At 43.0% G+C, this 13799-nt stretch overlaps 1 protein-coding gene across 1 annotated transcript in view; it reads right to left on the bottom strand.

Annotated features, from left to right (window-relative positions):
- Window positions 1-498: 498 nt before the first annotated feature.
- The window catches only part of cul4b (cullin 4B), a 128046-nt gene continuing 114745 nt past the window's right edge, over window positions 499-13799 (bottom strand). Inside the window, exons 17-20 of the mRNA XM_072505565.1 lie at window positions 10511-10616; window positions 9677-9849; window positions 2297-2449; window positions 499-1321 (exon numbers count right to left, since the gene is read on the bottom strand). Coding sequence (XP_072361666.1) covers window positions 1226-1321; window positions 2297-2449; window positions 9677-9849; window positions 10511-10616 — 528 coding nt within the window. The 3' untranslated portion in view covers window positions 499-1225. The remainder of the gene's footprint in view (window positions 1322-2296; window positions 2450-9676; window positions 9850-10510; window positions 10617-13799) is intronic.

Below are 13799 nucleotides of genomic sequence, written 5' to 3' on the forward strand. Positions count from 1 at the left end.
CACAGGAACTATTTATTCAATATTTATTGAACACAAAAACCTTGAATATGGACCTCTTCCACTTTATGTAAGGGACAAATATGTACATATATAACAAGTTAAATTGTGCACCTGTTCCCAGCTCGTAATTACAAAGGCTTCCTGTTGTGCGTTAGATGTTTAATTTTCACATTCTTAAAAGAACTGAGCCATTTGGTTGACATTTTATCAGGTTCTCCTCCCTTTTCCTCCCGCGCCCCTGAAGTGAAAAAGGTTTAATAGTACAGGAAATAAGCAAAGTTTGATACAACCCAAGTTGACCATAAAGGTTGAAAAAAAAAAACAGCTTGCATTTTCTCACGATCTGCACCCTGATGTAATTTATGTCCTGTCGCAAGTCTTCAAATGTTGCTGTATTCTCAGTGGTTAAATCTATTACTGTTATGATAAATGAAAAATACAACATGGCAAATGCTTTGGAATTTTCCAGCAGGGGTCAAAATACAAAACAGACATCACTGCATTACACACAATATTTTATTACCCACATTCCACTTTTGGCACCTCCTTTAGTTGTCAAAAAACGATGGCAAAACAGAACAAAATCCACATTTGTAAAATAAAACATGTATAGATAATGTTCACAACTAAGGATTGATACCATTTACTCCTTGCAATTCTAAAATCAATGTTAAAATAAAACTTCCAGAAGTGGTGAGCAATTAGTCTTCTCTCAATGCAGAGTTTCAAGTGTGAACAGTAGAGGTGGGATGTCTAATGATGTCAAGAAGTTTGAAGACTCATGCACTTTTACAAGAAAATGAGAAAATAAAACAAGCTCTCCCTCCCAAAAAAAACATGGACGCAACTCAAAATGATTCAACATCGACATGGCTAATCAAGAAGATAAAACTGATGAGGTGCAGTTTTGCATTGCATCTGTTCTTCACAATTACCAAAAGTTAGTTTGAAAGATGGGGAGGGGTTGCATTTGCTTTTGGTGTCCACTGCTACCTCAAATATGTGGAAGTCCAACAGCATGAGCAGAGATTCACAAAGTACTCTCTGGATGGGCACATTTTCCTTCAGAGAAGTTCTCTCCCAGTTATTTCCGTAATGCCATCCTCCATATATTTCTAGGCAATACGAACTAAAAAACTCATTTACTGGGATCAATACTGTAGCGTTAAGCCATTGACCATCCGAGATTTGAAGTGCTTGATGAGGCTTTTCTTCATCTGAATGTCTATGCCACATAGTTGTATTGGTTGGTATTTTCTTTGTCTCTTTCCATGTAGTCCCTGTCAATTAATGACTCTATTCTTTTCTTTAGATCAGCAGGCTGAAAGAAAAACATGTAAAACATTTACATGGTGGAAAACAATTCGAGATACCCAAGGCGCACTTCAGCAACTCACCAAAGCTCCTTCAACAGTGCCTTCTAAACCCACGTCTAGCATCTAGAATGACAAGGCCAATAAGATACATGGGAATACCACCTGCAAGTTCCCCTCTAAGCCATACAGTTCCCTGTCAAAAAAATCAAAATCCTGGAACTTCCTTCCCAGCAGTTCTGTGGCTATACCTGCACCAGATGGCTTGCAGCAGGTTAAGAAGGCAGCTCAATACCACCTTCTCAATGGCAATAAGGGATGGGTAACAAATCAGACTTTGCCAACAATGCCCATATCCCATGAAAGGATAAAGAAATAATAACTATGGTTTATACATAGTGAATACTTAACTATTAATGAAGCCTTTGTCTTGCACTCATCAGGACAAATGCAAGAATGTTAAATTACAAGCAACCTCAACAGTGGGGAGACCACAGTTCCCTGCTGTTTTCTCCATGGCAACACCTCAGCCATCAGAGTCAACTTGCCAATCAGCACCCTTTTCTCCTGTAGTATAAATTGTTGCGATGGTTTGAAATTTGCCTTCTTGCACTTATCCTGATGAATGCAAGATGAAAAGTTTCAGTAACATGTCTCTCTTTTCAGCAATCAAGGACTATTTATACCATCAAGTAACTGAATAATTAACTGCAAATTCTGATTCGCTTTCAATTACTGGCCATTCGACTGGGAAATCCTGGTGGCCTACGTGGCAGGTGAGCACAAACAACTCCTCAAATTGATCGCCCTCCCAAACAAAGATTTGTACACCTTAGTATTTCTGAGAGATGACTACCCCTTTATCACCTCTGTAGGACTAGGGGGGCAGGGAGTATAAAGTCAGCAACAAGTTTTAGACTGCAAGTTATTGTATCTTATGCACAACAGTCTTTCCTGATGTAGATAATATGAATAACCAATACCTTGACTGGAAATTTCAACTGATTATACACTTCAGATACAAGGAGATTGTGGCTCAAAGTCTTTCTCATTTTCATGATTCGGACAATAGCAGCATCTATCTGATACTGTCTGTCCTGGAACACTCTCTCAGTAGTACTGGCCTGTTCTTCGACCTATCAGAAAGGACATAATGTTACAGTGGTGATATTTGAACTTGAATGAAAAAAATGCTAACACAGTAACTTAACACAGGGCAGCACAGTAGCACAAGTGGGCAGCACGGTAGCACAAATGGCTAGCACCGTGGCTTCACAGCGCCAGAGTCCCAGGTTCGATTCCCTGGCTGGGTCACTGTCTGTGTGGAGTCTGCACGTTCTCACCATGTCTGCATGTTTCCCCTCTGGGAGCTCCGGTTTCCTCCCAGAGTTCAAAGAAGTGCAGGTTAGGTGGATTGGCCATGCTAAATTGCCCTTGGTGTCCAAAAAGGTTAGGAGGGGTTATTGGGTTACGGGGATAGGTGGAAGTGAGGGTTTAAGTGGGTCGGTGCAGACTCGATGGGCCGAATGGCCTCCTTCTGCACCATATGTTCTATGTCCTATGTAATGCCAACATCACAAAACTAATTACTCTGGAATTCAACTGAATGTTTGAAATGGAAAGACAAGTCAGACATGTCAAATACGTTTCATGAATCTCCAGCAAGAGCAACTTGCATTTATATGGTGTATTAACATAGTAAATCATATAGATTGAAGCACATGGGGTTGGATGCGAAGGTTGAATGCAATTTGGTTCAGCCTCTTCATTGGCCAGGTACAGCAATGGAGTTGGTAGTTAGGAAATGGAACTGGTGGCAGAGAAATATTGGCCTTCAAATATTTAATGTAATGGTTCCATTCAGTTAAGTGCTCAATGTGAACATTTTGTTCGATTCCCAAGGAAGACTGGGTTTGTAAAATGGGTTAAGTGCAAATCTTTCAAATTATCCTGATGCCATTATTGGTTAAGACAGCTTGTGTCATTCCAGCTAGGAAGGTGCCAGGGCAACACAGTGGCGGCGCAGTGCTTAGTACTGCTGCCCCATGGCGCCGAGATCCCAGGTTCGATCCCTGCTCTGGGTCACTGTCCATGTGGAGTTTGCACATTCTCCGTGTTTGCGTGGGTTTCGCATCCACAACACAAAGATGTGCAGGGCAGGTGGATTGGCCCCGCTAAATTGCCGCTTAATTGGAAAAAAAATAATTGGGTACTCTAAATTTATTTTTTTTAAAAGCTAGGAAGGTGCTGAGTTCAATCCACAAGACGTAGTTTTACAGCCCCATCGCAGCAAGGGTGAGGCAGGAAAATGCAGCGAGCCATTCAAAAGTCCATCGACTTCGGCAGGCCCAGAGAAGTCCTGCCCACTGTCTACTGAGTTTGTGGATTTCAACTGCACCAGTGGCAGAATACTACAATTTGCACCAGCAGTGCAGAGTTAGAAGTGCAAAATAAAGGGGCTGTGTGAAATGGCCTTGCAAGCCACTTAAGGATGGCAATGCTGGTCCAGCCAGCGAAGCTCACATCCCATAAAAGAATTTTGAATAAACAGCTCTTGATAGTCATTGGTTTTATTTGCATATATCTTAAGAGGGAGAAGACATGAATATGAATTCAGTAAAGTATACAGATTGAAATAACGGATGGCAGTCTTGCTACTGTACATTGGTGTTGAGGAGAGCAAGGCAAAAAACAATGGCAAAATATGGGAGGGTAAAAATTGTCCAGCTGCCATGGTGGGATTTGAAACCATGTACTTCGACCATTAGCCAGGGCCTCTGGAATACGAGCCCCTTGATATTACCACTATGCCAGTCTCCAAATAAAATTAATCTAAAGTTAGGTAGTGGTCTGGACTGCAGGGAAGATGGTGGGTGGGGGTGTTGTGGCAGGCACCCATGGGGGGTGGCACTGAAGTGGGCGCCTGTGGGTGAGGGTGTGTTGGCAGGAGTACTGTGGCAGGCGCACATACTCTGACGAGCGCACGTGGGTGGGCGAGCTGTGGCAGCCGCGCATGTGTGGATGAGCTGTGTCGGGTATGCGGAGGTGCAGGCTTGGGCAGGTTATGGGAGGGATTAAGAGAGGGAGAGAGAAAGCCAAACAAAATGCAGTAGAATGGGACAGAAAACTAAGGATAGACACAATTCTCTGCCAAGAATAAGAGTCCTGATGGCTGAGTTGCCTGCACTATGCTAGGGTCAGGCACATCTCCTCAGAGTTGGGGAGGAACGAGAGTGGCAAAGAACGGATCCAGCTGTTGTGGTCCACCTGGGTGCGAATGACATAGGTGGAAATAAGAAAGTGGGTCTGCAAAAAGAGTACGAGCAACAATGGGTTAAATTAGAAAGCAGAAGCATAATCCCTGGATTACTATTGGAGCCATGAGGAAACTGGTAGATGGTAATTAAGAGCAGAGAATCAAATACAGGGCTCAAAATGTGATGTAGAAGGAGCGGATTTTGGTTTATGGGCACTGGCATCTGGACTGGGAAAAGAGATCATTTACCATTTTGACAGCTTTCACTTGACGAACCCTGGGACCAGGGTCCTGGCAAATCGCATAATTAGGACTGTAGTCAAATTAAATAGTGGGGGACGGCACGGTAGCGCAGTAGTGAACACTGCTGCTTCATGGCACCAAGGACCAGGTTAGATCCCGACACTGGATCATTGTCCAGTAGAGTTTGCACATTCTCCCCATGTTTGCGTGGGCCTCACCCCTACAATCCAAAGAGATGTGCAGGATAGGTGAATTGGCCCCACTCAATTGCCCCTTAATTGGAAAAAAAAATTGGATACTCTAAATTTATTTAAAAAAAATAAAAATAAAAGTAATAATGAGGGGGCAGGGTTCACGTGAAGGGAGATTTAGAAAGTTAATGGGAAAGGGCAAGATAACTGTGCAGGGTAGCAATATGGATAATGATAGCAAGAGAGTGTGGCAAGAAGGGGCAGGTGTACAAACGTAAGAATGCACCAGCAACTGGGTTAAAGTCAGGAAAAATAGAGAAAAAAAAGAGAATGAAAAGCTCTTTATCTGGATGCATGGAACATTTGTAACAACGCGACTGAATCAATAGTACAAATAGAAATAAATGGATATAAGTCAGAAAGAGATATGTTGCAAAGTGACCTAGACAAAAGGACAAGGAGGCAGCGTGGCTTCATAATAAAGGATGCACATTCTCCCCGTGTTGCGTGGGTCTCACCCCCACATCCCAAAGATGTGCAGGGTAGGTGGATTGGCCACGCTAAATTGCCCCTTAATTGGAAAAAAAATTGGGTACTTTAAATTAATTTTTTTTAATTAATAAAAGGATGTGATCAGCATGAGGGAGAAATAATCTTGGCTCGGAAAATCAAGATGTAGAATCAGTTTGGGTGGAGATGAAAAAATAGCAAGGGAACCGTTACTGCTGGGAGTAGTGACCACACTGTAGGACCACAAATAAATCAAGAAGGCACTGCAATAATCGTGGGACATTTCAATTATCACATAGATGGGGCAAATCAAATTGGCAGGAGCCTTGAGGAGGAGTTTGCTGTTCGTATTTGGGACATTTTTTTTTACAACATGTTCTGAAAGCAGACCAGTGAACAAGCTATTTTAGACCTTGTAATATGTAATGAGACAAGGCTAATTAATGATTTCATAGTAATGGATCCTCACATTCCGTTTGAAGTTCAGAAACCTGGGTATGAAACTAGTGTCTTCAACTTAAATAAAGACAATTGCAAGTATACGATAATAGAGTTGGCAACAGTAGACTGGGAAAATAAGTTAAATGAAAAAGACAATGGGTAAGCAGCGGCAAACATTTAAGGAGATATTTCGAAACTTTGAGAAGGTTGAACAATTCATGGCTAAGTAAGGATGGTATCAAATTGAAAGAAAAGGGCATACAATGGTAGGCTAGAAAATTGGGGAAATTTTAGAAACTAACTAAGGATGATCATCAACAAAACAATAAAGAGGGAGAAATTAGAATGAGTAAACTAGCAAGAAATATAAAAATGAACAGTAAGGAGGTTCTGCAAGTTTATAAAAGGGAAGGGAGTAGCTAAAGTAAACCGTGGTGCCTTACAAGCGAAGCCTAAGGGTTTAATATTGGGAAACAAGGAAATAGCAGATATGGAGTAAAATATTTTGCATCTATCTTCAGATTAGAAGACACAAAAAAAAGGGGGGGGGGGAAAAAGAGAGAGAGAGAGAGAGAGACGATAGAGAGAGAAAAAGAACTTAAAACAATCTAACGGGCCTACGGGTTGACTAGGTTCCTGAACATGATGTCCTCCATCCTAGAGCTTTAAAAGTGGCTCCACAGACAGTGAATGCATTGTTGCAATCTTTTAAAACGTCCTAGGTTCTGGAAAGGCCCCAGTGATGGTAAACCTGTAAATGTCACCCCTCTATTCAAGAAAAAACAGAGGCACTGAAAGCAACAACTATGGGCTAGTTAGCCTAATATGTCATTGACAAAATACCAGAATCCACTATTAAGGTAGTAGCAGGATATTTTGAAAATCATGATAAAACAATGTAAATGGAAATCATGTACAGACAATTTATTAGAGTTCTTTGAGGATGCAACAAGCAGGGTGGATAAAAGGCAACCAGTAGATGTAGTGTATTTGGATTTCCAAAAGGCGTCTGATAAGATGCATACAATTGAAAATGAGAAATGAAAATCGCTTATTGTCACAAGTAGGCTTTAGATGAAGTTACTGTGAAAAGCCCCTAGTCGTCACATTCCGGCGCCTGTTCGGAGAGGCTGGTACGGGAATTGAACCGTGCTGCTGGCCTGCCTTGGTCTGCTTTAAAAGCCAGGGATTTAGCCCAGTGTGCTAAACCAGCCCATAATTATAGCAGTAGGCCACATAAGGTCGTAAATAAAAAGTTTCTACACAAGATGATTTCATAGTGTTGGAGGTAATAACATACTAGCATGGATGGAGGACTGGCTATCTATCAAGAAACATAAGTCAGGGGCAGCACGGTGGCAGTGGTTAGCATTGCTGCCTCACGGCGCCGAGGTCCCAGGTTCGATCCCGGCTCTGGGTCACTGTCCGTGTGGAGTTTGCACATTCCCCCCGTGTCTGCGTGGGTTGCGCCCCTCGAACCCAAAAGATGTGCAGGGTAGGCGGCCACACTAAATTGCCCCTTAATTGGAAAAAATTAATTGGGTGCCCTAAATGTATTTTTAAAAAAGGAACACGAGTCAGGATAGACAAAGACATAGAATTTACAGTGCAGGAGGCCATTCGGCCTATCGAATCTGCACCAGCCCTTGAGAAGAGCACCCCACTTAAGCCCACACTTCCACCTCATACCCGTAACCCAGCAACCCCACCCAACCCCTTTGGACACGAAGGGCAATTTAACATGGTCAATCCACCTAACCTGCATGTCTTTGGACTGTGGAGGGAAACCAGAGTTCCCGGAGGAAAGCCACACAGACATGAGGAGAACGAGACCGGGAATTCCAAGCCGGATTCCAAGCCGGGAATTGAACCTGGACCCGTGAAGCGACAGTGCTAACCACTGTGTTACTGTGCTGCCCATATGTGGTCGCTTTCTGATTGACAAACTACAACTAGTGGAATGGCACAGGAATCAACGCTGGGGCTTCACTATTTAAAAACTATATTAGTGACTTGGATGAACGGACCCAGTGTATTGCAGCCAAGTACAAAGTTAAATAGGAAAGTTGTGAAGAGTTCACAAACAGCCTGTAAATGGATATAGATATGTTGGGTGTGTAAAGATTAGGCAGATGGAGTATAGTTTGAGGTTATCCACTTTTGCAGGAACAATAGGAAGGCAAATGAAGAGATTGCAAATGTTGGGAGGACTAATAAGGCAACGGAATACACAATGAATGGTCGGACGCTAGGAAGTACAGAGGTCAAGAACGACCTTGGGTTGCATTTCCAAAGATTGGTCGGCGGGATGCGGCAGCTGATTGCCGAAGGACTGTGGGAGAGGGCGCGGATCACGTGCGGCTTTGTCGAGCTTTAACTGAGGGTCGAGTCCGGTAGTGTTTGATGTGAGGGAGCTGACATCGTCCACTTTTCTCTCCCCCCGCCGGCTCTTCTCATCTCAGTGGCCATGCAGCACCCCGGCGGTGTCCGCCTCGCCCTCCTGCTCCTCGCAGGTATGAGTGTGGTCTTTGAACGGGGCAGCTGTGCGGGTGCCCGCTGGCCTAGTGAAGGGGAAAGCCTACTTGGGTGGGAGGGTGCTGATTGTCCGTCCGCCCGCAGCACGCCAGGCCTGACTTGACAGGCTTCCTGACAGCTTTTTTTCCCCACCTCTCCCGAGTGTTTTCTAGTTTTCTAAGAAGGGGTCGGAGCCGTTGTAAATGCGAAAGCAGCGACTGAGAATGGCTGTGGGTTTGCACTTTGTCCCTTTTCCAGTGAAATGCTTGCAATGGATGTTTCAGCTCACTTAACCCGAGTTAACCCGTTATAGGCGTGGACACAAACATGGAGCCTGAAATAAACAACAAATCTGTCCTCCCCGGAAGACCGAGGTCTTCTCGAGTGTTCCGACTGCGGGCATCTTTTTTCCACTTTTGCTTCTGATTTTGGGGTTTCAAAAGCTCAGCTTTTGCTTTCATTTTGGGGTTTATGTATTTTTTCCCTCTAATTCAAGCTCTTTTATTTCCAATTTTCTTACACTTGGAGCTGATTTTAGTAATATACCCCTTGTGGGGCAAACTAGAATGGGAAGTCACAGATGTAGGTTAAGAGGTGGTAGATTTATAACTGAGATGAGGAGGGGCTATTTCTCGTAGAGGGTGGTGAATTTGTGGAACTTGCTGCCCAGGAGTCTGATTTAAATGGTTTCAAGAAGGAGACATTTTTCTGATTTAAAAAAAAAATTGGGTAGAGGGATAGGGATGGGTTTCCTCTGGTTTCCTCCCACAGTCCAAAGATGTGCAGGTTAGGTGGATTGGCTATGCTAAATTGCCCTTAGTGTCCAAAATTGCCCTTAGTGTTGGGTGGGGTTATGGGGATAGGGTGGAGGTGTGGACCTTGGGTAGGGTGCTCTTTCCAAGAGCCGGTGCAGGCTCGATGTGCCAAATGGCCTCCTTCTGCACTGTAAATTCTAGATAAGAATAGGTAAGCAGGTGGATTTGAGACCAGGAAGATATCAGCCATGATCTCATTGAATGGGGGAACAGGCTCGAAGGCTAATGACTCGCTCCTATTTCTCACGCATTACAAAGTATTACAAGCACCATCAACATCCCTCACCTTGAGCAGTGCAAAAATTCACGAGAAGATTGCAACTTTAGTACAGTATTATATGCATTTTATCCGACAACACAATGAATTCTCAAGGAGCTAGAGGTCTTACATACCGTTTCTTTCATCTGGATCTGATTAATCTTGATCCTGAACAACTTATGTTTGAAATCATCATTACAGGTGAATTTGTCGTAATCTTCCACATCTTTGCTTTTTGGAGTCTTCGTCAGTACACGTGCTTTGCCACATGCCAAAGATTGCAATGTTCGTCGCAACTCTCCATCCTCTGATAGAAGAAATCTTTGAAATTATTGTTATGCAACCATTTGAGGTATCTTTATCCCTCCTGTTGCGAAGGTGCCAACTCTTACTTCGGTATGATGCCACAGGCACCCTCCAACATTTTGCCTAAATGGTCATTTTCATACATAGGTCCAGACAGGAAATGTAAAGCAGGTTTGTCAAAAATGAATGGTATCATAACTGATCTCATCTGATATCAAACTGCACGCACATCCAATTTTGCAAAATTCACTGGATATCGGGAGGAAGAAAACAACTGGTTGATCTTTTCTCTCCCCCTAGGTAACTCAGGGTTGCTCAGATTAATTGCTGACTTAATTAGCAGTCTCAGCTAAGATCATCTAACCAACATTGGTAAAGCTAATTCATTAATTTTAACACTTGAGGATTAAGAACATGAAACACAGATATATTACTCAATCATTTAACCATTTGATTTAGTTTCAGTTCAGAGCACAATTGACTATTTTGACTATAACTGAATGCAAATTTCTGAAACTTGCTTAACTAGGATTGTATTTCTCATCACATCTTTCAAACAAGAGCTTTCAAACATTTTGCACAGCACTATTGCTATGTAATTCAAGACCCAACTCATCAGTAAAATTTTACATTAAACTGTTGAAAATTCAAAGAACACAAACCTATTCCAGTCGCAGTTTTAATTTCTTCTAAACTGAATTCCTCCCCTTCATTAAACATGAGTAGTACCAGCGTTTGGAAAAGCGACACTTGAAGTTCTTTCTTACCCTGTCATAAAAGCAGATTCCATTTTTAAAAAATATTTCTTTAATCACAAGTTTGCAACAATTAACCCAAATTAAAACTGAATGGTTTAAATTTTGATTCTGAAAACTGGGGAATTCAATGCTGCAGTTTAGCATTTTAAAATGAAGGCATAAGTGTGACTTGGTTACTTAAACAGTTGTGCTCAAATGTAATCATTCAATGATTGTAACCAAAATAATACTCTTCTCAACAATGTTGCAGCTGGATTGATCTACCTCTGACAAATTACAATGCAATATGTTTAAATTAATTCATGCGTTCCCTCTTCTAAATTTTAGAACACTCAACCTGTCATGATTTCGAAAGACAATTGTATTATGGAAGCATTGCAAAAGGTTGCTTTCTTTGGTGTGTGAAGAACTAGAAATTAGGAAAATTTTATAGCATTTAATTTTTAAGAAACAATTTCTCTCAATTTTCTCCTGAAGATACAGTTTCTCGTTGGCATAAGATTACATCTTTTCAGAATTTTATCAAGTGGCACTGTAAGCTCAGACAGAAAATGTCACAAAGCAATGCAGTTTTGTCCTGACTGAATGTCGACACCTTTGCATTTCCACAAGAGGTTACTGGATAGTGATCAGGAGTGAAGACCATGGCTGATATTTTATTACCCAAATTCAGAACCGTTGAGGCCAATCTCAGAACAGGAAACCAGAACCTCATTGAGATTAGTTAACTAAGTACAAATTGCAGAATCATGTCCCCTCAACAAGGAAGCCAGGAAAGGAACATAAAAAGTATTATTAAATATTATCCATCATCACGCAGTCAGTACAAAAGTTTTGGTAGTCACGCAAGTGATCATACCACACTTGCACTGGATTTTTAATCCTTGAGTCCAGAATTTACAGTCTACTTAATCATTGAACACTTTGCTGGGATTTCTGGAAATTGGTTTTTGTTAGTTCTTAATTAGTTTCCTGGAGAAAATGTCTCAATGTTGGATTTGAACATTGTCTGGGGGACAAAGCAGGGTAAAGGAACTTGTTCAAACAATTGTAAACGCATTTCAAATATGACAGATTGTTCTGGCCAATAACTGACAAGATATTGCGCAGTAAGTAGTAACAGTTAAAGCTGCAAACAGAATATTCTAACCAACAATAACCTTGTGCAGGTGGCATGGTGGCATAGTGGCTAGCACTGCTGCCTCACAGCGCCGAGGACCAAGGTTTGATGCCGGCCCCAGGTCACTGTCTGTATGGAGTTTGCACATTCTGTGTCTGCGTGTGTCTCACCCCCACAACCCAAAGACGTGCAGGGTAGGTGGATTGACCACGCTAAATTGCCCCTTAATAGGAAAAAGAATAATTGGGTATTTTAAATTTTAAAAAGCAATAACGTTGTGCTTTTTTCCCTCTCAAAATGAGGATGAAACACTTCAATATAAGAAACTCTGTCAATCATTTGAATATTAGTCAGCTACGAAGTAAACCGACTCTTCCCTAACAATTCCCTATGATGAATTGCAGGTTTCGTTCTACTACACCTGTAGGACAAGAATCAACTTTCGGCACCAGCCATCCTGGTTGGCATTATTTGTTCACAAGGAACTGGATTAGGATTGTCCAAACAGATTTAATGGAGAATCCTTGGTGATAACTGAACAAACACCTACATTGCATCATTGTGAACTGGATTCCAATCCAGGATGCAGAGAAAATCCAGTGTCCAAATCTTTGCAGAAATGAACCATTTGTGAAACACCTTTCACATTTTCAGGACATCGTGAATTTATTTGGGAATTTAGTCGCTGAAGCAACAGTAGAAATGTGCACATAGCATGAACCCACAAACAGCAACAAGTTAAATGACCAGTTAATCTGTTTTGGCAGTCCTGAGAGGAATGTTGGTCAGGGCACTGGGAGAATACCTCTTCTCCTTCAAATAGCATCATGGGATCATTTTTTTTTTCTTAAATAATATTTTATTAAGGTATTTGAAATTTTTTCTAACAGTAACAAGAACAATGACATCAACATGGTAAATATTCCCCCCCCCCCCCCAGCCCAACCTTCACACACCTCAACCATACAACAACAATCCACACCCCCCGCCCCCCCCCCCGCCCCCCCCCACCTTGGAATACTGCATCTGCTGACGTTTTTAATTTTCCACGAGAAAGTCGACGAAAGGCTGCCACCTCTGGGAGAACCCTAACATTGACCCTCTTAAGGCAAACTTTATTTTCTCGAGACTGAGAAACCCAGCCACGCCACTAACCCAGGTCTCCACACTCGGGGGCTTCGAGTCGCTCCACATTAATAAGATCCGTCTCCGGGCTACCAGGGAGGCAAAGGCCAGGACGTCAGCCTCTTTCGTCCCCTGAACTCACGGATCTTCCGCCATTCCAAAGATCGCGACCTCCGCACTCAGCACCACCCGTGTTTTTAGCACCTTGGACATTGCCTTAACAAAACCCTGCCAAAACCCTCTAAGCTTCGGGCATGCCCAAAACATGTGGACATGATTTGCTGGGCTTCCCGCGCACCTATCCTCTACCCCGAAAAACTTGCTCATCCTAGCCACGGTCATGTGTGCCCGGTGGAGTACCTTAAATTGTATCAGGCTAAGCCTGGCGCACGATGAGGAGGTATTAACCCTGCTTAGGGCATCCGCCCACAGACCCGCCTCTATCTCTCCTCCTAGCCCGTCCTCCCACTTGCCCTTAAGCTCCTCCACCCGAGTTTCCTCTGCCTCCGAAAGCTCCTGGTAAATATCCGATACCTTCCCCTCTCCCACCCAGGTACGGGAAACTACTCTATCCTGTATCTCCCATGGCGGCAGCAGCGGAAAGGCCGGCACCTGTTTTCTCAGGAAGTCGCACACCTGCAAATAACTAAAACCATTCCCTGCTGGCAATTTAAATTTATCCTCCAAGGCTTTCAAGCTGGGAAATCTTGCATCTATAAATAGATCCCCCATCCTTCTAATTCCTGCCCTCTGCCAACTCCGGAACCCGCGATCTAGCCTACCCGGCACAAACCTGTGGTTGTTATAAATCGGGGTCCAAATCGATGCTCCCTCCACTCGCTTATATCTTCTCCACTGCCCCCAGATCCTCGGAGCCGCCACTACCACCAGACTTGTGGAGTATCGGGCCGGCGAGAACAGCAGAGGTGCCGTTACCAATGCTCCCAG

Source organism: Scyliorhinus torazame, chromosome 5, assembly GCF_047496885.1.
Source record: "Scyliorhinus torazame isolate Kashiwa2021f chromosome 5, sScyTor2.1, whole genome shotgun sequence".
In the NCBI taxonomy this organism is placed as follows: Eukaryota; Metazoa; Chordata; class Chondrichthyes; order Carcharhiniformes; family Scyliorhinidae; genus Scyliorhinus; species Scyliorhinus torazame.